This window comes from Aethalodelphis obliquidens, unplaced genomic scaffold (assembly GCF_003676395.1).
Source record: "Aethalodelphis obliquidens isolate GAN/ISIS:26980383/991018 unplaced genomic scaffold, ASM367639v1 scaffold51, whole genome shotgun sequence".
Lineage (NCBI taxonomy): Eukaryota > Metazoa > Chordata > Mammalia > Artiodactyla > Delphinidae > Aethalodelphis > Aethalodelphis obliquidens.
The window spans coordinates 11,924,813-11,952,049 of NW_020837995.1; the positions used below are offsets into that span (position 1 = coordinate 11,924,813).

At 41.8% G+C, this 27,237-nt stretch overlaps 1 protein-coding gene and 1 non-coding gene across 6 annotated transcripts in view; both read right to left on the bottom strand.

The window, feature by feature from the left end:
* Window positions 1–229: 229 nt before the first annotated feature.
* Window positions 230–27,237, bottom strand: part of SPG11 (SPG11 vesicle trafficking associated, spatacsin) — a 77,009-nt gene continuing 50,001 nt past the window's right edge. For 4 of the 5 annotated variants that reach the window (XM_027084158.1, XM_027084155.1, XM_027084159.1 and 1 more), the window contains 13 exons: window positions 19,144–19,324; window positions 16,758–16,972; window positions 15,330–16,083; window positions 9,710–9,849; window positions 8,757–8,955; window positions 8,198–8,335; window positions 5,872–6,005; window positions 4,986–5,093; window positions 3,032–3,200; window positions 2,481–2,569; window positions 2,176–2,331; window positions 1,308–1,459; window positions 230–837 (listed from right to left, as the gene is read on the bottom strand). In XM_027084158.1, the coding sequence (XP_026939959.1) occupies window positions 657–837; window positions 1,308–1,459; window positions 2,176–2,331; window positions 2,481–2,569; window positions 3,032–3,200; window positions 4,986–5,093; window positions 5,872–6,005; window positions 8,198–8,335; window positions 8,757–8,955; window positions 9,710–9,849; window positions 15,330–16,083; window positions 16,758–16,972; window positions 19,144–19,324 (2,616 nt within the window). In that variant the 3' untranslated portion in view covers window positions 230–656. The remainder of the gene's footprint in view (window positions 838–1,307; window positions 1,460–2,175; window positions 2,332–2,480; window positions 2,570–3,031; window positions 3,201–4,985; window positions 5,094–5,871; window positions 6,006–8,197; window positions 8,336–8,756; window positions 8,956–9,709; window positions 9,850–15,329; window positions 16,084–16,757; window positions 16,973–19,143; window positions 19,325–27,237) is intronic. The other variant, XM_027084156.1, reaches the window with a different exon arrangement.
* Window positions 4,059–4,166, bottom strand: LOC113608155 (U6 spliceosomal RNA). The gene has a single exon (XR_003428225.1). It is a non-coding gene; the product is annotated as a U6 spliceosomal RNA (small nuclear RNA).

Genomic DNA, 27,237 nt, shown 5'->3' on the forward strand with positions numbered 1-27,237 from the left:
CACAGAACCAAAAGTAGGGACAGAGCAAAAAATATTTTAAATTTCTCTTACACGGGAAGTAGGATCCTCAATCAAAGCTCTGTAGACCACTAAGTGGAAGACAGGACCATCTAAATGATTTGAGGAATTAACAGAAAGCAGTGACTACACAGCAATAATTACAGCCAATAAAGATTGTTTTAAGGTAGACAAGGGCTAAGATTTCCTTAGCAGTAATAATGACATACACTGAATTTAAAATCTATTTTATTATAGAGATCAGTTTCTAATAAATGGAAATGTATCATCTGTTCCTTAACTGTGTAAATAATATTAAATTCCTTTGAAACTGGAATCTGCAGGCACAGGCATTCTTTACTAAATATTGTATCATCTCCTAAAGTAGAAGCTATCCTGAGGAAGATGGACTTTTGATCTTAATACCAATATCTATATAAAATGGTATAGATGAATAATTATTTTCAAATAGGAATTTCCTTGTGAAAATTCTCCTTCTTCACCCACTATTCACAAAGGACTGGTATGGTCAGTCCTGGGGTTTTACATGGCATTTCTATAGTCTGACCACAAACATCTGTCAGTACCTCATTTCAGTATAAGAAAACAGGCATGTATGAATTTTTGGCAGTAACCATCCTCATGTCATCTGAATCCAGCTAACCTGCTAGCATGTCCTTTAGACAGCAACCTGTCTGAGGGTCCTTCAGAAGCACATTTACAACGTCATAAAATTTGTGTTCGTATGCCAGCTTGTAATACAAGTAGACGTCTTCACAATATGTGAGTAACTTCTTCAGGTTTTTCACAGCTAAGTCAGTAGGCTGATGATGTTTACATCTAGACAAAGAAACAAGAACGTACAGCTTAAGATAACTGCATCTTGAACGAGGGCTATCAGCTCTGATACTTATCACTGTCTATAGAGGAGAAGGTGCTTGAATCTGAGGAATCATTCATTCAGACTATTAGGGAGTGCTTGATAGACAATGAAATTATTTCATTAAAAATGAGTATCTTAATGCTGGCCTTAATTAGAATAATTTCAATACTCCAAAGGGGACCTCTGATGTTTAGTGTTTTTGGCACCTCAGACAAGCTGAGTAGTTCTCCCATTTTAAGTACAGAGCACCATAAGCAAACTATTCTCATTCATCTGTTCGCATGAATTTGTTAAAAGATCGTCTTTCTGGGTATTCTTGACATCTCTTTGCCATCTCAAGCAGAGGGGTAGCCTATAGGCATGTTATACGTAGTCATAAAATTCTTACCCGTGCCTGATCTCAAAGCAGAGGCATTTTAATACTTACTTTATTGAAATTTCTTCAAATATACTGGATCTTAATAACCTTTGCTGCTTAAATTCTTCCAGGTAATTAAAGTCTCCTTTAAGAATCACTTGTTGGTATAAAATTTCAGCCCAATCAGGAACAAAGTCATAGGCCTCAGCCACAATAGAAGCCTTAAAAGGATGGAGGGGAAGGAGGACACCATTAGAGCCTATTTGATGTAAAACTGAAGGCAAACTGCTCTAGAAAATGACTTCATATTTACTCTATGAGTGTACAGTATTATCATCACCAATAATGTTAGAAGACTCTATGTATCAGGGTTGGTGAAAAGTTTGCTATTTCCCCTTCCCTGACACCCCAAACACCTTCCTTCAGTGTTTTTAATCTTCCTCATAGTGGGTTAAAAGAACTGCTGATGAATATTTTTCTCACTAACTCAACTCTCTAAGGAACAGTGAAAGGGCTGATTCCCTGATAACCATCCCTCCTTGTTAAAGGGCTAGAACCAGCCTCTCAGAAGCCCTGACTTTTTATGCTAACCCAAGTGCACTGGTCTGGAAATGCTGGGGCTAAGAGATGCTCACAGGACCACTAGCAGGGATGTTCCCCTGAACCTCAACTATCTTAAGTGCAAAGATGTCTGCCTCTCTGCTGGCTTAATAGCGTGGGGAAAGGAGACAGTATGTCTCACTGTTCTCCAACCTCTGCCCAGACAATATGCTGGTAAGAAATACTACTATGGAAAGGCAGTTGGAGAGCTGGACTGTCCTGGTTCTGTCACTAGCCCTGAGACCTTAGAGAAACCACTCAGCTTCTGGGTCCTATGACAAGGACAGCAGGAGAGAGGATGCTGGCAGCACGGGCTAGGTTTTTCTTCTTTGCTGACCTGGTAGAACCGAGGTAGGGCCATGATACAGTCCATCAGCCTGTGGCGGCCCAGGTTGATGAGCATTGTGTTCTGGCCGGTGTTCAGAAAGTGAATCTGCAGTGTTATCAACTTGGTGAGCCGGTGACAGTGCAGGGCCTGTCGCACGCAGGAGTCCTGAGGGATAAGGGTGGCAGTAGGCACAGATAAAGACTTTGTTGCCGTCATCTCCCCTGTGAACCCTCCAGCAATGGAACAAAATAAAATTATTCCTACTGCAGACACCAAGCCCCAAGTCCAGTCTGGAGTAAGACTCTCATGGTTACCTTGGCATAACTCTCTGCTGCATCCAGCATCAGAGTCAGGGCCTTCAGCAGCAGCTGCTTCAGTTGGTGCCCATCCTTGAGGCTGTCCTCTGTAGGGGAGTAAAGGAAACTTGGGTGTGTCTGACTCCCAAGGCTGGGTACTCTCATCCCACTCAGTAGTAGGGTGGACTATAGAAACAACCCAGCTCATGTTCACAGGGAGGGAGGTATGTCTCACTCAGGTAAAGGCTATTGGGCCAAAAGTACACACACACACTGGAGTAGGATTCACTGCCCCATCTAGTTCAATTTCTCTCTGAAACAGCAAGGCAGGCTTACACGGCATCAACATACATTGGTTCTTGACAGGTGACACTCCTGGATGCACTGGCTACAAGAGGGGTAAAATGCCTTCCAACCCCCCTTCCGTCTCCTTTCTGCCCCCTGGGGCCCCACTAAATGTTAGAAGCTGAGGTGGATATTAGTCCCATGGACTCTTGCCCTGCTTAGCCCTGAGAACCTTCCCTGGCCAGCAGCACTGCCCTGGAGGTGCTGCTGTGACCTCTGCTCACCCCAGGGCTGAGACTCAATCAATTTCAGTTGGATGCAGGCAGCTGCCTCATGGTTCTCCCCAATCTCCCGGCACATGCTGAAACACAGGGCAATCATGTTGTGCTTCTCACTGTCCCCAGGGCGGCAGCGTTTGATGTAGTCCAGTAGGGCCGTCTTCAGGGTACCACTCTGCCCAGAAAAAAGCGGGGGATACCAAGGTCTCAGCCATGTTTTGCAAGGTAAGCAGGATTGGCCTAGTCCTTTGATTCTGAAAGTTCCTCAGAAACTCCCAAGGAAAAGGAAAAGATAAGCAAAAATGAATACAAAAGTTTATACTATCCTGAGTATAAGGAAACAGGCACATCTCTGCTGGTGGGAGTGTAAATGGTAAGACCTGTCAGAGGCGAGAAGTCTTAAAAATGTACACACGTGCATTAGTCTAACGATTCCACTTCTAGGACTCTATCCCTAAAGAAGCAAGCAGAGGAAAGTGCTAAGATGGATGTAACAAGGATATTTAATAGCAAACAATTAGAAATATTCCAGATGTCCAGAATAAGATCTAAGAGAACACCATGTAGCCATTAAAACCGATGTTGACTTGAAAATTATTCATGCTTATTATTAACTGAGAAAAGCAGGCTATTTCCTATCTGCACAGCATGACAGAAGTTTGATAAAAATATGTGAACATGTATGTATATGTTTGTGGGTATATGTGCAAAGAAAGGGCCTATACCAAATTGTTAGCAGTGGCTGTCTGCAGACAGTAGCTAGACACACAGGGCTTTTTTTCGTGTTCTGTTTTCCAGGTGGCTTTTTTTTTAAAAATATGGAACGCGGGCTTCCCTGGTGGCGCAGTGGTTGAGAGTCAGCCTGCCGATGCAGGGGACACGGGTTCGTGCCCCAGTCTGGGAAGATCCCACATGCCGCGGAGCGGCTGGGCCCGTGAGCCATGGCTACTGAGCCTGCGCGTCCGGAGCCTGTGCTCCGCAACGGAAGAGGCCACAACAGCGAGAGGCCCGTGTACTGCAAAAAAAAAAAAAAAAAAATATGGAACGCTTCACGAATTTGCGTGTCATCCTTGCACAGGGGCCATGCTAGTTTTCTTTGTATTGTTGCAATTTTTAGTATATGTGCTGCCGAAGTGAGCACCCGTTAAGCGTCTTAACGTTGAATATTCATTACTTTTGTAATCAGAAACAAAGTTATTAAAAGAATATTTAAATGCAGGAAGAAAAATGCCTCATAAACAGCTTTTAAAATCCTGAAGGTGTCCCTATGTCCAGGACTTGCTCCTTTCCTGGAACTAGCCCAGCATTGAGGAGAGTTTTTCTGTTTTGTCTCTTAATCCTGCTTGGCTGGGCCCAAGTTCCCAGATGTCAAAAGTGCACCTGGGTATTTATTTATTTGTTTATTGGCCTTGCCACGCAGCATGTGGGATCTTAATCTTAGTTCCCCAAAGCGCAGAGTCTTAACCACTGGACCGCCAGGGAAGTCCCATAGGTTTTTAAATCTTTAGAGGTGAAATGGGTGAAAACAATGAATCAGTCAATGAATAACTTGAAAACAGAGGCTCTGTGAGTGCGTGCCTGGTGTCACATAGTATGCTGAGGACAGACAAGCGCCCGGAGACCAAAGGCCTGGCAAGTCAGGCTTTTGCTTCCCAGCCTCCTTCCTGGTCATCATCATAAATAGCTCCACAGCTTTCTAGACCCAGACCTTGGCATTCACTTCTGAATAGCTCTCGACAACACACTTTTTCATGGTCCCCTGAAAACTCTCCACTCTAAACTGGTCTGAGCTCTGTAACCTTAAGCTACTGGTTACAGTATATGTCTTAGGGAGGCCCTTAATTCCCTCCCTCTATATCCCGGGAGTCCATCCTGATTGGAATTAATCCTGAGAAAACCTGAGACTCCCAAGTGTCAGTAGTACATGTCATACTGCAGCTCAAAAATATGGTACACCTACCGGGTCCAATTTCTTCCTCATCAGCACTTCAAAGTAGTGTTTTTTATGCAGCAAATCAAATATGTATGTCATCTCATTGTACCTTCCAATGCCAGTGAGGAGACGCACCTACAAAGGGAGAGGGAAGCTTGCATCAGCATTGCTTGGAGTTCTCTGAGCCAGACCACTACCCCAACAGTTTGGTTGCTTTCAAATACCGACCTCTGGCAGGAAGAAGGGTTAGTGGCCAGGCTGCCATACTTAACTCCTTTCCTCCTTGCCTGTCTCCCCTCCTTCCCATCCCATGTACCCAACAGGGGCCTTCTCTGGAGGATTCAGAAATGCTAGTCATTGGGAAACCACTGGCTGGCCGTCCCCTCCTCTGTTGTCTCTAAACGTGACTATCAAGTGCCGAAGTGCCACCCTCCTGGGCAGGCACTCTTCCTCTTCCCACCACTCCTCATTACAGCACCCAATGGCTTGCTCACACACTTGGGTCAGTTTCAAGCCTAGAGGATTTGGGGGGAGGTACAGGAAGCTTGAGTTGTCAGCTTATTTCAATTTTCAATTCAGATATAAGAGGCAGGTCTGAACCTTGTTTTGTGGGGGAAGTAACTGCCGTCTTAGCCCTCTAGAAAAGCGAACTGCTTGGTAAGGGGGTATGACAGTCCTGGAGCATGGCAGGGATCCTCTTTGATTTCTATTCCTTTGGAGCAATCTCTGATTTGGACAGAAATCATAACCTGGAGCAGAGGGTTGAACTGCCCAGCCAGCTACCAAGTAGGTAGTGGTATCCAGATAGGTAAATTCCCTAAGACCACATCAGCTCTGAGCTGATAGTCTCCAGCCTATCTGTTCTATCAAAGGTTTCCTCAGGATGGAGGGTGAAGGTGAGGGGGTGACTTACCACCAGTCCGTACTCCTCATTGGGGGCCAAGTGGTTGTCTGTGAGCAGCCGGGCGGCCTGCAGGATTCGGATGATGCCCTCCATGTGGCATGTCAGTGTGAAGCAGTGATGAGCCAGGATCAGCAGCTCTGTGGCTGGGTGGGTTGGGCACTGGTAAGACAGGACTTTCAACCCTGGCTAACCCCTGTCTAGCTCTGTACCTGGCAGGAGGGTCAAGGGGCCTGGTACAGCTGGGCCTGTCTGGAGAAGGCTCTCTCACCAGTCCTCTGAGATCCCTGACCTCACCAGTTCTAGCTCTGGGACGGCCCCCTGATGAAGTCAGTTCTCTCAGTGACAGCACAGGGATTAACTCTCTCCTCAGACAGTCTGCATATAGTGACAGCATTTCCCAAAGGCTCAAAAAATGAGAACAAAGAACGCTAGCTTTCTAAAGATGGAGAAACTTTCTGCAGACAAACTGATGGAGTACCTGCCAATACAAGTCCGAGGGCATTCTCTGTAGCTGAGTGGAGAGTCTTAGGGCCTAATCAAGTGCTATTTGATGCTCTGCGCTTCTATAGGCTTTCTAGATTGAGATGTGACACACACAAATTTAAAACTACTATACACAATCACTATGAGCACAATTAAAAGGCAAACTGGGAAAAATATTTGCAATGCTGGAAGACAGAAGAGGGGTTCTCAGCCTTAATATATGCTGTGCCCTCTGGGCCTTTGCACCTGTGGGGCCCTCCCCAAACCTACTGGCTACTAATGCTTCTGGTCTTGGTTTGCACATTTCCTCCCAAAACCTTTGGGAGGAAAAAAAGGAAAGGAAAAAAAGGAAAGGAAAAAAAACCTTTGGCCCCATCAGTATGCTTACTGTGAATGACACCCCTAGTCTGTGAGCTCCAGGACTGCTGCTTAACTTGTTCACCATACCCCTGTTTTTAGAGTGCCTGGCGCACAGTCAGTACTCAGTAGATGTTGCTGAACTGGACTGAGAAGAGATACAGAAGGCTATTTTATTTATTTATGTTTTGGCCGTGCTGCACGGCTTGTGGGATCTTAGTTCCCTGACCAGGGATCGAACCCAGGCACACAGCAGTGAAACTGCCGAGTCCTAACCACTGGACCGCCAGGGAATTCCCAAAAGGCTGTTTTAAAAATAAACCTATTCAGGGCTTCCCTGGTGGCGCAGTGGTTGAGAGTCCGCCTGCTGATGCAGAGGACACGGGTTCGTGCCCCGGTCTGGGAAGATCCCACATGCCGCGGAGCGGCTGGGCCCGTGAGCCATGGCCGCTGAGCCTGTGCATCCGAAGCCTGTGCTCCGCAAAGGGAGAGGCCAGAGCAGTGAGAGGCCCGTGTACCACACAAAAAAAAAATAAAATAAAATAAACGTATTCAACCTCTTAAAATCTCACGTGTTCACAAAACATCAGTAAAATGCCTTTTACGCATCAGTCAAATTTGCAGAGTATAATGGGCTCCAGGAAATGATACTTCCACACACTGCTTAAGAGGGAATGAAAGTGAATTTTTTTTCCTGAAGTAAATTTGGCAATATATATATAAAGCCTTAAAAATGGGCATACTCCTGAATCAGGAATTTGTCTTAGGGAAATAACATGGATGTGCACACAGATTTGCCTATAAGCATGTCTATCACAGTGTTTAAAACAGCAGAAAATTGGAAGCAATCTATAGGTCCTACAATAGGGTATATACATTTTTTAATTACATATAAGAGAAATAATATGTAACGACTAAAAATTATAAAAAATTATATAGAACAGTGTCATGGAAAGATATTAATGACAGCATATTGGTAATTATAAACAGTATACACAGTATAATGCTATTTTTGAAAAATAAAAACCTATGGACTTGCATAGAAAAAGATGAGAGGGACACATGCTACTGAATGCATACAACACTGAAGAGCGAGCAGGCTTTGAAATCACACAGACGGTTCATATGCCAGCTCTGCTGCTTAATAGTTATAAATTAATCAACTTTTCTAAAGCTTCAGTTTCCTTCTAAAATGGGGACAATAATAGCCATTTTTCAGGGTAATGTAAGAAGAAAATAAGCTAAATATGCCAAATGTTAAAAGGTTACCTTTTTGTGTGATGTTAAATTTGGGGCTGCTTTGCCATATATATTTTCTAACTTTTCTTCAATGAACTTATGGCTTTCTACTAAGAACTTACAAACAATCCTGGAGGAGTAGGGATCCAGAGAAGGAACAAGGATCCAAATTGAGTTTTGAAAAGACTTAACCTCAGAAGACTTCTTAGAGACCTGCTTGGGCCCAAAACATGTAAGAAAGTGGCCAAGAACTTACTGCAAGACAAGTCCCCATGGGGAACGGAGGAAATCTTATCCAACAACTTCATGCCTACCAAGGTGCGGTCTTGACACAGAGCAGTCAGCTGAAGAAACGTCTGGCTTTCCTCTGTTGGGGTGAACGTCTGCTTATGTCCTGTACAGAAAGATGTGGAGAAAGGTGCTAGTTTTACCTTGAGAGAGATGAAAGGAAGACAAGAGCCCCAGAGCAGGAGGCCCACTCTGCCCAGGCCTGGGCACCAGGAGGTAATAGTGAAGGCGCTCCCGGGCAGCTCTCCTCTTGCTGGGGTCAAATATCTCAGGTGAGATGCCATCTTACAGGACAGCAGGAGCTCATTAGCTCAGAGAAAGGCACAGTTACTCTAAATATAATCATAAAACAATAAACAAAAAGCAATAATAACAAAATAAATGCAATGTGTTCTCCTCTTACAAGTGCAACCTGGCAACTTGAAAGGACAGCATACAAGATATATATGAGCATAACATCAAATCCTTAATGCTGGGAACTTGAGAATGTGATCTGAAAGGCTGGGGAGGCCTGAAAGGTAGGGCACCTGTTCCCTCTGATGGGGTCAGCAGCTCCCGGGTCACCTCTTCAGCCACAAGTTCAGCCACTGTGTCTGGCTCGAGGCCCTGGGTGCTGATGAAGGCTTGAGCTCGCTTGCATCGGTCAGGCTGCTGAGAGGCCAAGATTACCCGGAGAATGGCCTCACCATCCTGGGCAGCGACATCTGTGTAGGAACAGCCCAACTCCTGAGAGGAAGGCAGAGCCAATCCCAGCCATCGTTAGGAACCAGGAGAAAGCCAGCAGAAGACAGCCTTCCCTGAAATCTGATGTGGACAGACGCCATGGTTTTCTGAGCTTAAAGATCCCTCATCCTGAGCAGAAACTTTAGAAGAAGCAAACACTGTTTTCTAGCCCTTTCTAAATTGCTTTGCCAATGAGGTGAATCCAAGCAAGAGAAAGGCTTGTCTTCAGAAAACATCAGGTGACTGATCTCTCACTGAACACTGAGCTTTTCAAATGTTATGAAACCTAAGGAAGTTGAATAAAAGGCAGAGCCCCTTCTTTATTGTTCCCGTGGCAGCAAGGAAACCCTCAATTTCCAAAGAAGTCTCTGAGCCTTGTTGTCCAAGGAAGGGCTTTTAGTGCTCGGCTTGCTTTCTCTCGTGCTCTTCCACTGCACTTAGAATCTACTCTTTTTCTCCCTCAATCAGCACAAAGCCAGAACAATTCCTGGCTGCTCTGTTTCCTGTTTTACAGTCATTACATTCCATTTAATTTTATTTTAAAACTTATTTTGGGCTCTTTCCCATATGGAAAGCTCACCACTATTCCCCAGGGATGGATTTATAAGGGCCAACATCCTGACAAGAGCTCTACTCCCAGGTCATGATTATAATCTGAAGGGCTGACCGAGGGCAATGTCCAAAATCCACCTTCACCTTCTCCCTTCCCTCCCTCTCAGAGGGAGCTCCTGTGGAGACCCAGCCCTTTGGCACGTACCTTGGCAAGTGCATAGAGACAGAGGACCTGCCGGCAATAATTCTTCCCATGGAGGCATTTGCTTGTCAGAGTTTCCAGAGTAGTCACCACTTCATCACTGGGGGGCAGTATCACAAATGACTGACTGTCCAAACTTGAAGCTGGAAGCAAATACAGGTCTGAGGGGGGCTTTAAGGGGCTTTTAAGGTCTCTCCTCAGCCCCCTATGACTCTACCTCTCTGCTCACAGCTTCCTTCACTGCACCCTGTTGACTCCCCCTGGGTCTGGGACCACTTCTAACAGGGCTCACACCCCACTTAAACTTCTTTCATTGCCGCCTTCTAGGAAGTCCCCAGCCCAGGATACTTCAAAGACTCAAAGCCACCTAATGAACACTCTAGAGATCATCACCAAAGATGCCTGCCAGACTGTCCTCCACATACACTGCCTCCCAATTTCCCCTTATGTCAAATAATCACCAGGTCTACCTGACTGTATCTCCAAAACATCTCTCCAGTCACCACCTTAGTTCCAGCCTTTATCACCCTGCATCTAAGAGGTGTTACTGTCTCCTGCCGTCAGCCTCCCTTCTTCCCCAACTCCATCTTCCACACACTCAGCATTCTTCACATTCTAAAATGCAAATCACAAAAATCAAGGATCATCTGACAGATACCTTAAAGGCACAGTAAAATTAGAATCCATTCCTGCTTTTTTAAAAAAAGCTCTTAGCCTAAAATAAAACTTTCTTAATTTGAGAAAGGGTTTCCGTTAGTGGAAAAAAGTAGAAAAGAATATTTATATAACACTGTTTCTAATAGCAAAAACAAAATTGAAAAATTTTAAATGTATATCAGTAAATCATTGTTAAAAAAATCATAGTACATGACCTGGGAAGGAAATCCAAAAAAGAGGGGATATATGTATACATATAGTCTATACTGTACAGAAAAGTGAATCAGCTAACACAATATTGTAAAGCAACCATACTCCAATTTAAAAAAAATCATAGTACATTCATATAGTAGAATACCCTGCAGTTATTAAAAGAATGAGGTCAATCTATCTGTACTGACAGGGAAAAATGTTGCAGAACAATATAACTGTATTTTTGTAGAAAATAAATGTGTGTGTGTGTGCACACACGCACACACACGCACACATGTGCGAGCCCACATGTAGAAAATAATGTACGCTAAGCAAGTAAAAGATGTTATTCTGGGGAATTTGGTGGGCGTGGTATTGAACGGATAAATAACTTTCACTTTTTACTTTATGCACTTCTGTATTGTGTGATTTATTATATTAAGCATGTAATACTTTTGCTTTTAAGATATTACTCTTTTAAAAATATGCTTTAAACACAAAACTATAAAAAGCAACTCAGACCATGTTATTCCCCTGCTTAAAATCCTTCATTAGAGTTTTCAGTTCTAGGTCTCTCCCACTGACCTCAATATAAAACCTGGACACAGTGCATGCAGTGCTATATGAGGACTCGGAAGAGCAAATAGTAGCAGATGGATCGAAGATAACCTGCATCACCATTTTCTCCCCTCTAGGAATCTCCAGATTGAATGCAATGCTGCCCGAAACCCAGAACCAAGCACTACAGCTCACAAAGAGAGTGGGCTCCAGGAGACGTCCTCCAGAACAGGCTCAAGAGCAGAAAGGGAACTCCCACAGCCCATTCTCTCTGGTCCTAGCTCCTAAGCAACCACTCAGCTGTGGTGGGAGGGGCTGCAGCAGCAGTTGGCAAGAGCCAAAACTCAGAGAGGGACCTTCTTTTCCGATCAGAGGTGCTCTGGTCCTAAGGGGGCAGAGTGAATCCCTGTTCCTTTTTGTATTATCCTCCTGTCAGCTGGCCCTAGATGCGGGCAGTCAGGAAAGTACATGACAGGATGGGGTAACTAAACCTCCAGCTTTGGCCAGAAGACTGAAAAGGAAAGCCTTGGGCAACCAGAAAGTACTTGGAAGAGAGATTCAGGAAAGCAACACAATCAAGTTGTTTATAAACATTAGGGCTCATTCCTAGGCTTTGCATGTATGGATCTGATCCCGACCAACATATCAAAGACTTTGAGAACTAAGTCAACAGACAGACCACTACGCAGGTTGCAGACTGACCACAGGATGGCACATACAGGATGGATCTGAACAGCACCACAAAGAATTTGAAAACTGAACTGATGTTACAACCACAGCCCACAGAAAGTACATTGGAACGTGTAGTCTGAACATAGCCAGGTCAATTGCCTGCTAAAAACATATCAACATTCTTCATAGGATTTAAACAAGATGCAGCATCCCATAACACACTATTCGAAATGTCCAAGATACAACATGAAGTTATTCAGCATACAAAAATACAAGAAGATCTCAACTCATATAAGACAAAGAAAAGACAAACGATGAAACCCAGCACTAAAATGACATAAATGTTGATTATCTGAAAAAGACTTTAAAGCAGCTATTACAAATGTTCCAACAAGCAACTATGAACGCTCTTAAAATAAACAGAAAAACAAAGTCTTAGCAAAGAAATAAATGGTATAAAGAAGAATAAAATGGAAGTTGTAGAACTGAAATTTTAAAATCACAGAAATTAAAAAAAAATCTTAATAGCAGAATGGAAGTGCCAGAGGAAAGAGTCAGTGAAACTGAAGATAGAAAAATAGAAATTATCCGATCTGAACAAAGCTTCAGGGACTTGTGAAACAATAACTTTTGTTTTTGTTTCATTGGAGTCATTGGAGTCCCATAAGGAGAGGAGTAAGAGTATGGTGCTGGAAAAATATTTGAAAAAAATGATGTCTGAAAACTACCTAAACTTGATAAAGCTACATATTTAAGAAACTCAGTGAACCCCAAATAGCATAAGCCCCCCAAAATACATGTCCAGTCATGCTATAACCAAACTGCTGAAGACAAAAGACAGGAAAAAAATCTTGAAAGCAACAAGAGAAAAATGCATTATCTACAGGGGAACAGTGATTCGAATGACTGCAGGTTATTCATCAAATACCACAGAAGTCGAAAGGAAGTGGCAGAACGTTTTTTTTGTTTGTTTTTTTGGCGGTAGGTGGGCCTCTCACTGTTGTGGCCTCTCCCGCTGCGGAGCACAGGCTCCGGACGTGCAGGCCCAGAAGCCATGGCTCACGGGCCCAGCCGCTCCGCGGCATGTGGGATCTTCCCGGACCGGGGCACGAACCCGTGTCCCCTGCATTGGCAGGCGGACTCTCAACCACTGCGCCACTAGGGAAGCCCGGCAGAACATTTTTAAGTGTGGAAAGAAAATAATAAATATTCTATATCCAGCAAAAATCATCCTTCAGGAATGAAGGTGCAATAGAGACATTCTCAGATGAAGTAAAACTAAGAGAATCTGTTTCCAGCAGACAACTCTGAAAGAATTACTAAAGGAAGTCCTTCACACAGAAGGAAAAAGAAACTAGAAGGAAACTTGGAACATCAGGAATGAAGGAAGAGCAACAAAAATTGTAAATATCTGAGTAAATATAATAAACTACTCTCCTCTTGAGTTTGTTAAAATATATTTTTCGGTTGAAAACAAAAAATCTAGCATTGTTTGATGAGATTTTCAGTGTATGTAGGTGTAATATAATAAGGCAACTAACACATAAAGGGAGAGAAGTAAAGTAACCTACATGGTGGTAAGGTTTCTACCCTTAAAATATAATTTTAAGTAGACTGTGAAAAGTTACAAATGTATAATGTAACCCATAAAGCAACCAATTAAAAAAGCGATGCAAAGCTATACAGTCAAAATCACAAATTAAAATGGATGACTAAAAAATGTGCAAATAACCCAAAGGTAAGAAAAGGTTTCCTCAAAAACCACAAACTACCAAAACTCACCTGAGATGAAAAAGATAACCTGATTAGTCATGTAACTATGAAATAAATTTGTAGTTAAAAATCTTCCAGGGCTTCCCTGGTGACGCAGTGGTTAAGAATCCGCCTGCCAATGTAGGGGACATGGATTCAAGCCCTGGTCTGGGAAGATCCCACATGCCGCGGAGCAACTAAGCCGGTGTGCCACAACTACTGAGCCTGCGCTCTAGAGCCCGCGTGCCACAACTACTGAAGCCTGTGAGCCCAGAGCCTGTGCTCTGTAACAAGAGAAGCCACCACAATGAGAAGCCTGCACATGCAATGAAGAGTAGATCCCATTCACCCCAACTAGAGAAAGCCCGCGTGCAGCAACGAAGACCCAACACAGCCAAAAGTAAATAAATAAAAATAAAAAAAAATCTTCCAAAACAAAAATCTCCAGGTTTAGATGGTTTTACTGGTAAATTCTACTGAACATTTAAAGAAGAAATAACACCAATTCCATGTAATGTTTTCCAGAAACGCATTAAACTAGCATTACCCTGATGCAAAAACCAAAGATGGTATTAAAAAAAAAAAGTACAGATCAGTATTCTTCATAAACATAAATGTAAGAATTCTCAACAAAATAGCAAGTTGATTCCAGTAATATATCAAAAAGAATAATGCACCATAACCAAGTGAGGTTTTTCCTGGGAATACAAAAAAGCTGTTCAATATTTTAAAAGATCAATTAATGTAATCTACTGTATTACTAGTCTAAACAAGAAAAAAAAACCAAACACGATCATATCAATGGATGCAGAAAAAATTCAACATTGATCCATGATAAAAACTCTCAGCAAATAGGGAACTTCCCTAACATGACAAAGGATGTCTTCAAAAAACCTACAGCTAATATCACACTTAATGATGAAAGACTGAATGCTTCCTCCCTAAGGTCAGTAACAAGGCAAGGATGTCCACTCTCACCACCCCTATCCAACATCATGCCGGGAGTCCTTGCTAGAGCAGTAAAGCAAGAAAAATAAATAAGGCAAACAGATTGGAAAGGAGGAAAAAGAACTGCCTCTATTCACAGATATGATTATCTCCATAGAAAATCCCAAGGAATCTATAAGAAAACTCCTAGGATAAGTGAGTTTAGCAAGATCACAGGATTAAAGGTTAACATAAAAAATCAATTATATTTCTATATGTGATCATGTACAATTGGAAACCTGATTATTTACATAGGATAAATTTCAGTGAAGTAGCCACAAGTCAGATAGATTCCCTCTAACTTTGTTACTTAGCTAGTTAAAAGACCTAGGTGGGACTTCCCTGGTGGTCCAGTGGCTATGACTCTGCACTCCCAATGCAGAGGGCCCGGGTTCGATCCCTGGTCAGGGAACTAGATCCCACATGCTGCAACTAAGAGTTCGCATGCCACAACTAACGATTCTGCATGCCACATCTAAAGGATCCCGCATGCTGCAACTAAAGATCCCACATGCCACAATTAAAGATCTCGCATGCTGCAACTAAGATCCCGCGTGCCACAACTAAGACCAATGCAGCCAAATAAATAAATAAGTAAGTAAATAGATAAATAAGTGTGATAAACTGGAGCTCTAGGTTAAAAAAAAAAAAAGACATAGGTGTTCCTACTTCATTGACTAATTAACTAGTTTATGAATTACCCTTAATTTAGTGTAACTGGTATGCCAAAAGGGACCCTTTCTTCCTGGAGAGAATGCCAACAGCACCTCACAGGACTCAGGGCAGTTTGATCTCCTTCACTTACTGCTTTGGACTTTCCTTAGAGGAACGCCAGGTTCTTCTTCTTCCTCAAGCAGCTCAGGACTTTGTAAGAGAGCATGGATGTCCGGGTGCAGGTCATCCACACTAGCTTCCCCTGAAGCTAGTGCTCTGCAATGCAACACCAAGGCAACATCTTGGTTATAGAAATGAAAATATCGGCATACTCTACTAGCTTCATGCACACAGCCATCATCCAATAGGCGCCCGATCAAAAAGTTTAGGGACTCCTGCTCCTTCCAGTTCAGTTTGTTCTCACAAGTGTCTTTGGATGGAAGGCCATTCAATTCTAAGTATTTTGATGTGTTCAGAGCAGCCAACTTAGAGAATGAAAACTCACTGGCTAAGCTTTCAAAGGAAAGTTCACCACTAGTTGAAATCTGTTGAGAACATCCGGGGCCTATTTCCTCCTGGCTTCCCCTGAGGGTGTGCTGGGTGATGCGGCAGAGCCAGATCTGCTTCTCTAGCTCCTCCAGCTCCTCCAAAGGCACCAGGTCCTCCTGGGCAAGCCAGTGTCCTGCCAGAGTGAGGAGCAGATGGCGCTCCTCAGTGCTGCTTGGTCCCTCTTCAGCTGGGCACTCACATGCCGTAAGAGCCTGGGCTGAGAAAAAGGAAGAAGCTGCTTTGCTTGAAATGGAATTTTTCTTAAAATTCTCATGACATTTTTTCCAGAAATCAATTCTTGCTTGTTTCAGGGACCACTGGTCAATGTATTTTAAGGTCTGCATTTCCTGTGTTATCTGTGAAATTGAACACAGCAATTTTTAGCCTTTCCTGGATAAAGAAATATAAATGCTAATGCTCCCTCGGTATACCGTACTTGTTAAAACCCAAATCAAGTTAGAGAACATGGGACTTGGCTACAGATGATCCTGGATATTTTATCTGGAAAGTTAAGGTATGAAAAACAAATCTAAATTTATCTAATTGAATGAGGTTCAAGAGGAAGCCACCTTATATTTAATTCTATTCAAAGTAAAATAGTTGTAGCATGTCCTGTAAGCTAACCTTATATTAAAGCAAACATTCGTCAAAAATGGGCATTCTAGGCTCATCCCTTTCTGAAAGTAATGTCTGTGTCAAAAGTGAAAAAGTAGGGCTTCCCTGGTGGCGCAGTGGTTGAGAGTCCGCCTGCCGATGCAGGGGACAGGGGTTCATGCCCCGGTCCGGGAAGATCCCACATGCCACGGAGCGGCTGGGCCCGTGGGCCATGGCCGCTGAGCCTGCGTGTCCGGAGCCTGCGCTCCGCAGCGGGAGAGGCCACAACAGTGAGAGGCCCGCGTACCGCAAAAAAAAAAAAAAAAAAAGTGAAAAAGTATCATCACTGGTAAATCACATACGTCATTTAGTTCTCTGTTTAATGCTGGTTCACAAAGCTAAGATTTTAAATAACTTAAAAGACTAATCATCATACCTCTTCAATAATCAAGTTGTCCACAGGTAGCTCAGCTAGTTCTGCTACCCTTCTGGCCAAAGCAAAGTATCCATCTGTCTCCAGTTTTTCTAAAATTGATCTACATTCATGCTGAAAATTCTCAAGGCTGTAGCTGGTAATAATTACACGATTAATGGCTATGGATGTATCCTTCAAAATTTGGCTAAGGACACACAGCTTCTTCACATCTGGACCTGTGCCAAAGAGAAGCAGATATAAGCATTTAATCAGTAAAATACTGCTATGGCATTTCAAGAGTAACTAAATATGAGGGGAGAATATTTATATTTAACATAATAATGTAGTTAAAGGGAAAATAAAAACCTATTTTTCTACTCTGGTTGGCTGACGGAGGAAGCCAAAGGCAGCTCCTATATTAAGAACTATTAAGATTAGCACATGGACTCCATCTATAAATCTGGCTTTATATACCAGGCAGAAGTTGGTGGCCTGCTATGTAGTAGCAACTCAGTTAACCTTGGGAAGATTTGGCCATTCATTCAGGTTAGTTCCATCTTTTTCCAGATTTTTCTCCTACCTTGAACAAATTTGTTTTTATAATTGTTCACTCATTCATTCACTGCAGGCAGCATGTGGATCAAGACACAGAACTTCTAGGACAGCTGAAACTGCAGGTGGTCAACAGCCAAAGCTCTCCTGTGGTACACTGTCTTCAGAATGGAGCACCACTTGCTCCTCCAGATATCTATCTAACTTAACCCAGGGAGACCCAGCTAAGCACTTCCTGATGTCCCCAGGAAAGTCTCTTTTAAAAAAAGAGAGACTCTTTTTTTAATCAAAGTGTAATATAAGTGACTTACAATATTATATCAGTTTCAGGTGTACAGCATAGTGATTTGATATTTTTGAACATTACAAAATGATCACCATGATACATCTAGTTACTGTCACCCTACAAGGTTATTACAATTTTATTGACTATATTCCCTATGCTGTACATTACATCCTTGTGACTTACTTATTTTATAACTGGGAGTTTGTACCTCTTAATCCCCTTCACTTATTTTGCCCACCCCCTCACCCTCCTCCCCTCTGGCAACCACCAGTTTGTTCCTGTTATCTATGAGTTTGTTTCTGTTTGTTCATTCGCTCTTTAGATTATACATATAAGTGAAATCAAACAAATTCTTACCCTTAGTAACATTAGGAATTCTCTGCCATAATTTATGTGGCTGGGTTTGCTCCTACTCCCAAATATAGTATGCATAGAGCCTACGTGTGCCCTACCATGAAGGAGGGGCATGAAAAACATTCTATAGGAGCCTGCTCCCAATGCCACCTGCTGAGCTGTGGTCTGATTTAGGTAGTTCCAGGGACAGTGAGACACCTTGCACATTAACCACCAGTACGAGCATGCTGGGTTTCTTTGCAGGCATAATATAAAACATAAGTCTTTTAAAAAACCTTTCTTTTCTCTAAGCACATACATGATATACACATATAAATATTCTATAAAAACAGAAATAATTTAATTACGTGAATAAAAGCATTATAGTAATGGTTAACAATGTAGACAATCCTTGTAATTTTTTAAGGATAGGGTTAACTCTGGCAAGAAAACAGAAAATTTATTTCTTAATTAAAGTTACTGAAGAGCAATGAAAGTATCTTATATTAAAAGGACCTACTGTTTGGCCTATGTAGTAACTGACAGTAGCTTATATACACTGCATTTTGGAAACACCCCCCTTCCCTTCTAGTCATCAGCCCCACAGCCCACAACACGGGCATGAAGCCCAGGCATTCTGCGCCTGTTCTGTGCAAATGTGAGCTTTCCAGTTGAACATCTGTGAGTTTAAATGTGATAAAATAACCCTGGTAGTGAAAAATACCAGAATCCAGCGTAAAAGAACAACATTATCACTCAACAAAAACTTGAAATTATCAAACAAGTAGAAAAGAGGGTAAGGCAATATTGGTTTCATTCAATCAGCAACAAGCTTAGAGACTGCCAATGTCTGGAGGAGTCTGCAAAAAATCGACACAATTTGTCTCTTAAAACCTTCAAAATGAATTAGGCATTCCTGAAACAAGTCTGTGACCTTGAGCAACGATGACATGTTAAGGTTACTTGTCAAAGAAAACAATAATAGTGACAGGGTATTATAGAGGTTAGCCGGGGAAATTTGGCTATTTGCTTAGAATTAGTAGATAGTTGTATTACTTGTTTTATATCCTGTTGTGCTGTTTTAAATGCTTTAACCATGACTGAAGTGTCCTGTAACCTCTTCTTCACACCCCATTCTGGACTGTAATGTCTTATATCCTATGCATTTTAATTTCCTGAATGCCCTTCTAAAATATTTTCAGGATTAAGTAAGCTAACGTCCTAACAGCAACTTACCTGTAAGTATTGTCTTACCATCAGAGAAGAGATGCTCTCTTCCAACAAACAGCTGTAAAAGCTTCCCCAGCTCATACTGGGTCCTACACTGCTGCAGCATAAGCTTCAAAAGAAAATACACATGCTCCTTCAGCCATGGGGCAGGAATGATAGCGTGGACCCTTGTGGCAGCCGTTTCAAGCTATGAAAAAAAAGGGTCAGGAAAGTGGTTTCTCAGGAACAGCAAATCAAAACCTCTGAACTTGGGAATGTCTAAGAAAGCCAAGGTACCATCAAAGGCATCTCCTATCACAAAGGAGGATGCTTATTCAGGTCCTTTTCAAACAGCAGTAATTTGTATTGCAGCTCAGAGGAGTAGCAAAAATAAGCCCTCTCTGGCAGCTTTGTAGTTTGTCTCTTTGTGGGACATCCTGTTGTAGAGAGCTGTGTGTGTGAAAGTCAAAAATGGGGAAGAGACCTAAAGACTGAATGGAGTGAAGCAATGCAAATACTGCCAAGTTAGTGACTGCCGAAGTAACAGTCCTGTGAGTGGCTGTGAAATTAACCAGACATGTTTCACTTAGCAGCTTCTTTAGAGAGGGGTCTAGTCCTGCCCTGAGTCCAGAAGATTTGAAATTCACATATGAAGACCTCTTAAAAAGACTTGCTTGGGCTTCCCTGGTGGCGCAGTGGTTGAGAGTCCGCCTGCCGATGCAGGGGACACGGGTTCGTGCCCCGGTCCAGGAAGATCCCACATGCTGCAGAGCGGCTGGGCCCATGAGCCATGGCCGCTGAGCCTGCGCATCCGGAGCCTGTGCTCCGCAACGGGAGAGGCCACAGCAGTGAGAGGCCCGCATAATGCAAAAAAACAAAAAAAACAAAAAGACTTGCTTAACATTGCTGAGCTGGTTCTATTAGTTTGCTTGTAGTTTATACTATCATTAGAGAAGGATCTCAATTAGTAAGCCTGAACTTTTGTCATTTCAATCAAATGCTAAAAATATTAATAGGAAGATGACCCCAAGAAGCAGCCACATTAAGCTTGAATCAGAGCATTAGTTCTTTTTTAAAATAAATTATTTAATTAATTTATTTTTGGCTGCTTTGAGTCTTCGTTGCTACACGCAGGCTTTCTCTAGTTGTGGCGAGCGGGGGCTACTCTTCATTGTGGTGCACGAGCTTCTCATTGCGGTGGCTTCTCTTATTGTGGAGCACGGGCTCTAGAGTGCAAGCTCAGTAGTTGTGGCGCACGGCATGTGGGATCTTCCTGGACCAGGGCTCGAACCCGGTCCCCTGCATTGGCAGGTGGATTCCTAACCACTGTGCCACCAGGGAAGCCCTCAGAGCATTAGTTCTTAGTCTTTATTTACTTGTTTCCCTACCTCTGTTGCTCTAAGAAGAGGGTCTATGTCAGACAGACGATGGAACTGGTTAAAGTAAAAAATATATGGAAGTAAAGAGCTCAGGTAACAATGGAGCAGCTGCACTGCCCCTTGGTTGGGGACTGCAGCAGGGGCAGACAAGCAAGAATAAGAAGAGACCTGGAAGGACCTAAATGTAAAATGCAAAACTATAAAACTCCTAGGAGATAACATGGGAGGAAACTTAGGTGACCTTGGGTATGGTGATGCCTTTTTCAGATAAAATACCAAAGGAAGAATTCATGAAGGAAATAACTGATAAGCTGGACTTCATTAAAAATAAAAACTGCCCTACAAAAGACAATGTCAAGAGAATCAGATGACAAGCCACAGACTGGGAGAAAATATTTGCAAAATGTACATCTGATAAAGGACTGTTATCCAAAATATACAAAGAACTCTTAAAACTAAACAATAAGACGACGAACAGCACTATTAAAAAAATAGGCCGAAGAGCTTAATAGATACCTGACCAAAGAACATATACAGATGGCAAATAAGCATATGAGAAGAAGATCCATACCATATGTCATCAGGGAAATGCAAATGAAAACAATGACATATCACAACATACCTATTAGAATGGCCAAAATCTGGAAGTCTGACAACACCAAAGGTTAGCAAGGATATGGAGACACAAGAACTCTCATTCACTGCTGGTGGGAATGCAAAACAGTACAGCCATTTTGGCAGACAGTTTGGTGGTCTCTTCCAAAACTAACATACTCTCACCATATGACTGAGTACTCCTTGGTATTGATATTTACCCAAATGAGTTGAAAACTTACGTCCACAGAAAAACCTGCACACGGATATCTAGAGCAGCTTTATTCATAATTGCCAAAACTTGGAAGCAACCAAGATGTCCTGCAGTAGCTGAATGGATAAATAGACTGGTATATCCAGACAATGTAGTATTATTCAGCACTAAAAAGAAATAAGCTATCAAGCTATGAAAAAGACATGAAAGAAACTTAAATTCAGGGTGTGGAGTCAAGACGGTGGAGTAGGAGGACGCAGAGTTCATGTCTCCTCATATCTAGGGCACCAAGCAGGCGCTGGTGAGGGACCTTGGACACCTAAGGGTACGGGAGGAATCCCTGTGTGACCAGGGTCTTGGTTCCCAGGCCAGGGGTCAGGCCTGAGCTCCTGTGGTGGGAGTGCTGAGTCCAAACCACTGGACTAACAGAGAACCTCAGACCACAGGGAATATTAATCGGTGTGAGCTCTCCGATTGGTCCTCATCTCAGCACCAAGACCCGGCTCCACCCAACTGCCTGAAAACTCCAGTGCTGGACGCCTCAGGCCAAACAACCAGCAAGACAGGAACACGGCCCCACCCGTCAAAAAAAATGAGATGACAAAAAAATATGGTACAGACGAAGAAGCAAGGTAAAAACCTATAAGACCAAATAAATGAAAAGGAAATCGGCAACCTACCTGAAAAAGAATTCAGAGTACTGACAGTAAAGATGATCCAAAATCTCGTAAATAGAATGGAGGCACAGATCGAAAAAATACAAGAAATGTTTAACAAGGGCCTAGAAGAACTAAAGAACAAACAAACAGTGATGAACAACACAATAACTGAAATGAAAACTACGCTAGAAGGAATCAATAACAGAACAACTGAAGGAGAAGAACAAATAAGTGAGCTGGACGATAGAACGGTAAAAATAACAGCCAAGGAGCAGAATAAAGAGAAAAGAATGAAAAGAAATAAGGACAGTCTCAGAGACCTCTGGGACAACATTAAATGCACCAACATTTGAATTATAGGGGTCCCAGAAGAAGAAGAGAAAGAGAAAGGGTCTGAGAAAATATTTGAAGAGATTATAGTTGAAAAATCCCCTAACATGGGAAAGGAAATAGTCAAGCAAGTCCAGGAAGCACAGAGAGTTCCATACAGGATAAATCCAAGGAGAAACATGCCGAGACACACATTAATCAAACTAACAAAAATTAAATTCAAAGAAAAAATATTAAAAGCAACAAGGGAAAAGCAACAAATAACCTACAACGGAATCCCCATAAGGTTAACAGCTAATTTTTCAGCAGAAACTCTGCAGGCCAGAAGGGAGTGGCAGGATATTTAAAGTGATGAAAGGGAAAAACCTACAACCAAGATTACTCTACCCAGCAAGGATCTCATTCAGATTCAACAGAGAAATCAAAAGCTTTACAGACAAGCAAAAGCTAAGAGAATTCAGCTCCACCAAACCACCTTTACAACAAATGCTAAAGGAACTTCTCCAGGTGGGAAACACAAGAGAAAAAAAGACCCACAAAAACAAACCCAAAACAATTAAGAAAACAGTAACAGGAACATACACATTGATAATTACCTTGAATGTAAATGGATTAAATGCTCCAACCAAAAGACACAAACTGGCTGAATGGATACAAACACAAGACCCATATATATGCTGTCTACAAGAGATCACTTCAGACCTAGAGACACATACAGACTGAATGTGAGGGGATGGAAAAAGATATTCAATGCAAATGGAAATCAAAAAAAAGCTGGAGTAGCAATGCTCATATCAGATAAAATAGACTTTAAAATAAAGACTGTTACAAGAGACAAGGAAGGTCACTACATAATGATCAAGGGATCAATCCAAGAAGAAGATATAACAATTATAAATAGTTATGCACCCAACATAGGAGCACCTCAATACATAAAGCAAATGCTAACAACCATAAAAGGGGAAATCCACAGTAACACAATAATAGTGGGGGACTTTAACATTCCACATACACCAATGGAGAGATCATCCAGATAGAAAATAAATAAGGATACACAGCTTTAAATGACACAGTAGACCAGACAGACTTAATTGATATTTACAGGACATTCCACTAGAAAGTGGAAGAATACACTTTCTTCTCAACAGCACACAGAACATATTCCAGGATAGAGCACATCTTGGGTCACAAATCAAGCCTCAGTAAATTTAAGAAAGTTGAAATCGTATCAAGCATCTTTTTCAACCACAACACTACGAGATCAGAAATCAATTACAGGCAGGACTTCCCTGATGGTCCAGCGGTTATTAATCTGCCTTCCAATGCAGCGGACTCAAGTTCAATCCCTGATCAGGGAACTAAGATCCCATATGCCACAGGGCAACTAAGCCAGTGCACCACAACTACTGAGCCCACGTGCTCTAGAGCCCCTGTGCCACAACTAGAGACCCCACATGTCACAACTACTGAGCCCATATGCTCTGGATCTTGCACACCACAACTAGAAAGCCTGTGTGCTCTGGAGCCGGTGCACCACAACTAGAGAGCCTGTGCACCACAACTACTGGGCCTGCGTGCTCTGGAGCCCATGCGCCACAACTAGAGAGCCTGCACACCACAACTAGAGAGCCCACACACTGCAATAAAGAGCCTGCACGCTGCACCTAAGACCCGACGCAGCCAAATACATAAATAAATATTTTAAAAAAAGAAATCAATTACAGGAAAAAAACCTATAAAAAACACAAACACACAAACACATGGAGGCTAAACAATACACTACTAAATAACCAAGAGATCACTGAAGAAATCAAAGAGGAAATAAAAAAATACATAAACAAATGACAATGAAAACACAACAACCCAAAACCTATTGGACGCAGCAAAAGCAGTTCTAAAAGGGAAGTTTATAGCAATTCAATCTCACCTCAAGAAACAAGAAGAATCTCAAATAAACAATCTAACCTTACACCTAAAGCAACTGCAGAAAGAAGAACAAAAAAACCCCTAGAGTTAGTAGAAGGAAAGAAATCATAAAGATCAGAGCAGAAATAAATGCAATAGAAACAAAGAAAACAATAGCAAAGATCAATAAAACGAAAAGTTGGTTCTTTGAGAAGATAAACAAAATTGATAAACCTTAAGCCAGACTCATCAAGAAAAAAAGGGAGGGACTTCCCTGGTGGTGCAATGGTTAAGACTCCACGTTCCCAATGCAGGGGGCCCAGCTTCGATCCCTGGTCAGGGAACTAGATCCCACATGCATGCTGCAACCAAGAGTTTGCATGCGACAACTAAGGAGCTGGTGAGCTGCAACTAAGGAGCCCATGAGCTGCAACAAAGGAGCCCATGTGCTGCAACCATGGAGCTGGTGAGTCATAACTAAGGAGCCCTCAAGCAGCAACTAAGGAGCCCATATGCTACAACTAAGGAGCCCACCAGCTGCAACTAAGACCCAGTGCAACCAAATAAATAAATATTTTAAAAAAAGAGAGAGGATTCAAATCAGTAAAATTAGAAATGAAAAAAGGAGAAATTACAACGGACACTGCAGAAGTACAAAGGATCATAAGAGACTACTTACTACAAGCAACTATATGCCAATAAAATGGACAACCTGGAAGAAATGGACAAATTCTTAGAAAGGTATAACCTTCCAAGACTGAACCAGGAAGAAACAGAAACTATGAACAGACCAATCACAAGTAATGAAATTGAAACTGTGATTAAAACTCTTCCAACAAACAAAAGTCCAGGACCAGATGGCTTCACAGATGAATTCTATCAAACATTTAGAGAACAGCTAACACCCACCCTTCTCAAACTCTTCCAAAAAATTGCGGAGGAAGGAACACTCCCAAACTCATCTATGAGGCCACCATCACCCTGTTACCAAAACCAGACAAAGATACTACAAAAAAAGAAAATTACAGACCAATATCACTGATGAATACAAATGCAAAAATCCTCAACAAAATACTAGCAAACAGAATCCAACAACACATTAAAAGGATCATACACCATGATCAAGTGGGATTTATCCCAGGGATGCAAGGATTCTTTAATATATGTAAATCAATCAATGTGATAAACCATACTAACAGCTTGAAGAATAAAAACCATATGATCAACTCAGTAGATGCAGAAAAAGCTTTTGACAAAATTCAACACCCATTTATGATAAAAACTCTCCAGAAAGTTGGCATAGAGGGAACCTACCTCAACATAATAAAGGCCATATACGACAAACCCACAGCAAACATCATTCTCAATGGTGAAAAACTGAAAGCATTTCCTCTAAGATCAGGAACAACACAAGGATGTCCACTCTCACCACTATTATACAACATAGTTTTGGAAGTCCTAGCCATGGCAATCACAGAAGAAAAAGAAATACAAATTGGAAAAGAAGTAAAACTGTCACTGTTTGCAGATGACATGATACTATACATGGAGAATCCTAAAGATGCCACCAGAAAACTACTAGAGCTAATCAATGAATTTGGTAAAGTTGCAGGATACAAAACTAATGCATGGAAATCTCTTGCATTCCTATATGCTAATGATGAAAAAATCTGAAAGAGAAATTAAGGAAGCACTCCCATTTACCACTGCAACAAAAAGAATAAAATACCTAGGAATAACGCTATCTAGGGAGACAAAAGACCTGTATGCAGAAAACTGTAAGACACTGATGAAAGAAATTAAAGATGATACAAACAGATGGAGAGATATACCATGTTCTTGGATTGGAAGAATCAATATTGTGAAAATGACTATACTACCCAAAGCAATCTACAGATTCAATGCAATCCCTATCAAATTACCAATGGCATTTTTTATGGAACTAGAACAAAAAATCTTAAAATTTGTATGGAGACACAAAAGACCCCGAATAGCCAAAGTGGTCTTGGGGAAAAATAACGGAGCTGGAGAAATCAGGCTCCCTGACTTCAGACTATACTACAAAACTATAGTAATCAAGACACTATGATACTGGCACAAAAACAGAAATATAGATCAATGGTACAGAATAGAAAGCCTGGAGATAAACCCACGTACCTATGGTCACCTAATCTATGACAAAGAAGGCAGAATATACAGTGGAGAAAAGATAGTTTCTTCAATAAGTGGTACTGGGAAAACTGGACAGCTACATGTAAAAGAATGAAATTAGAACACTACCTAACACCATACACAAAAATAAACTCAAAATGGATTAAAGGCCTAAATGTAATACTGGATATTATAAAACTCTTAGAGGATAACATAGAAAAACACTCTTTGGCATAAATCACAGCAAGATCTTTTTTGACTCACCTCCTAGAGAAATGGAAATAAAAACAAAAATAAACAAATGGGACCTAATGAAACTTAAAAGCTTCTGCACAGCAAAGGAAACCATAAACAAGATGAAAAGGCAACCCTCAAAATGGGAGAAAATATTTGCAAATGAAGCAACTGACAAAGGATTAATCTCCAAAATATACACACAGCTCATGCAGCTCAATATCAAAACAACAAACCCAATCAAAAAATGGGCAGAAAAAAAAAAAAGTGGGCAGAAGACCTAAACAGACATTTCTTCAAAGAACACATACAGATGGCCAAGAGGCATATGAAAAGATGCTCAACATCACTAATTATTAGAGAAATGCAAATCAAAACTACAATGAGGTATCACCTCCCAATCAGAATGGCCATCATCAAAAAATCTACAAACAATAAATGCTGGAGAGGGTGTGGAGAAAAGGGAACCCTCCTGCACTGCTGGTGGGAATGTAAATTGATACAGCCACTATGGAGAACAGTATGGAGTTTCCTTAAAAGACTGAACTTAGAACTACCATTTTTTAGCAATAAAGTGTTTTTAAATTAAGGTATGTATATATATATTTTTAGACATAATACTATTGCACCCTTAACAGACTACAGTATAGTGTAA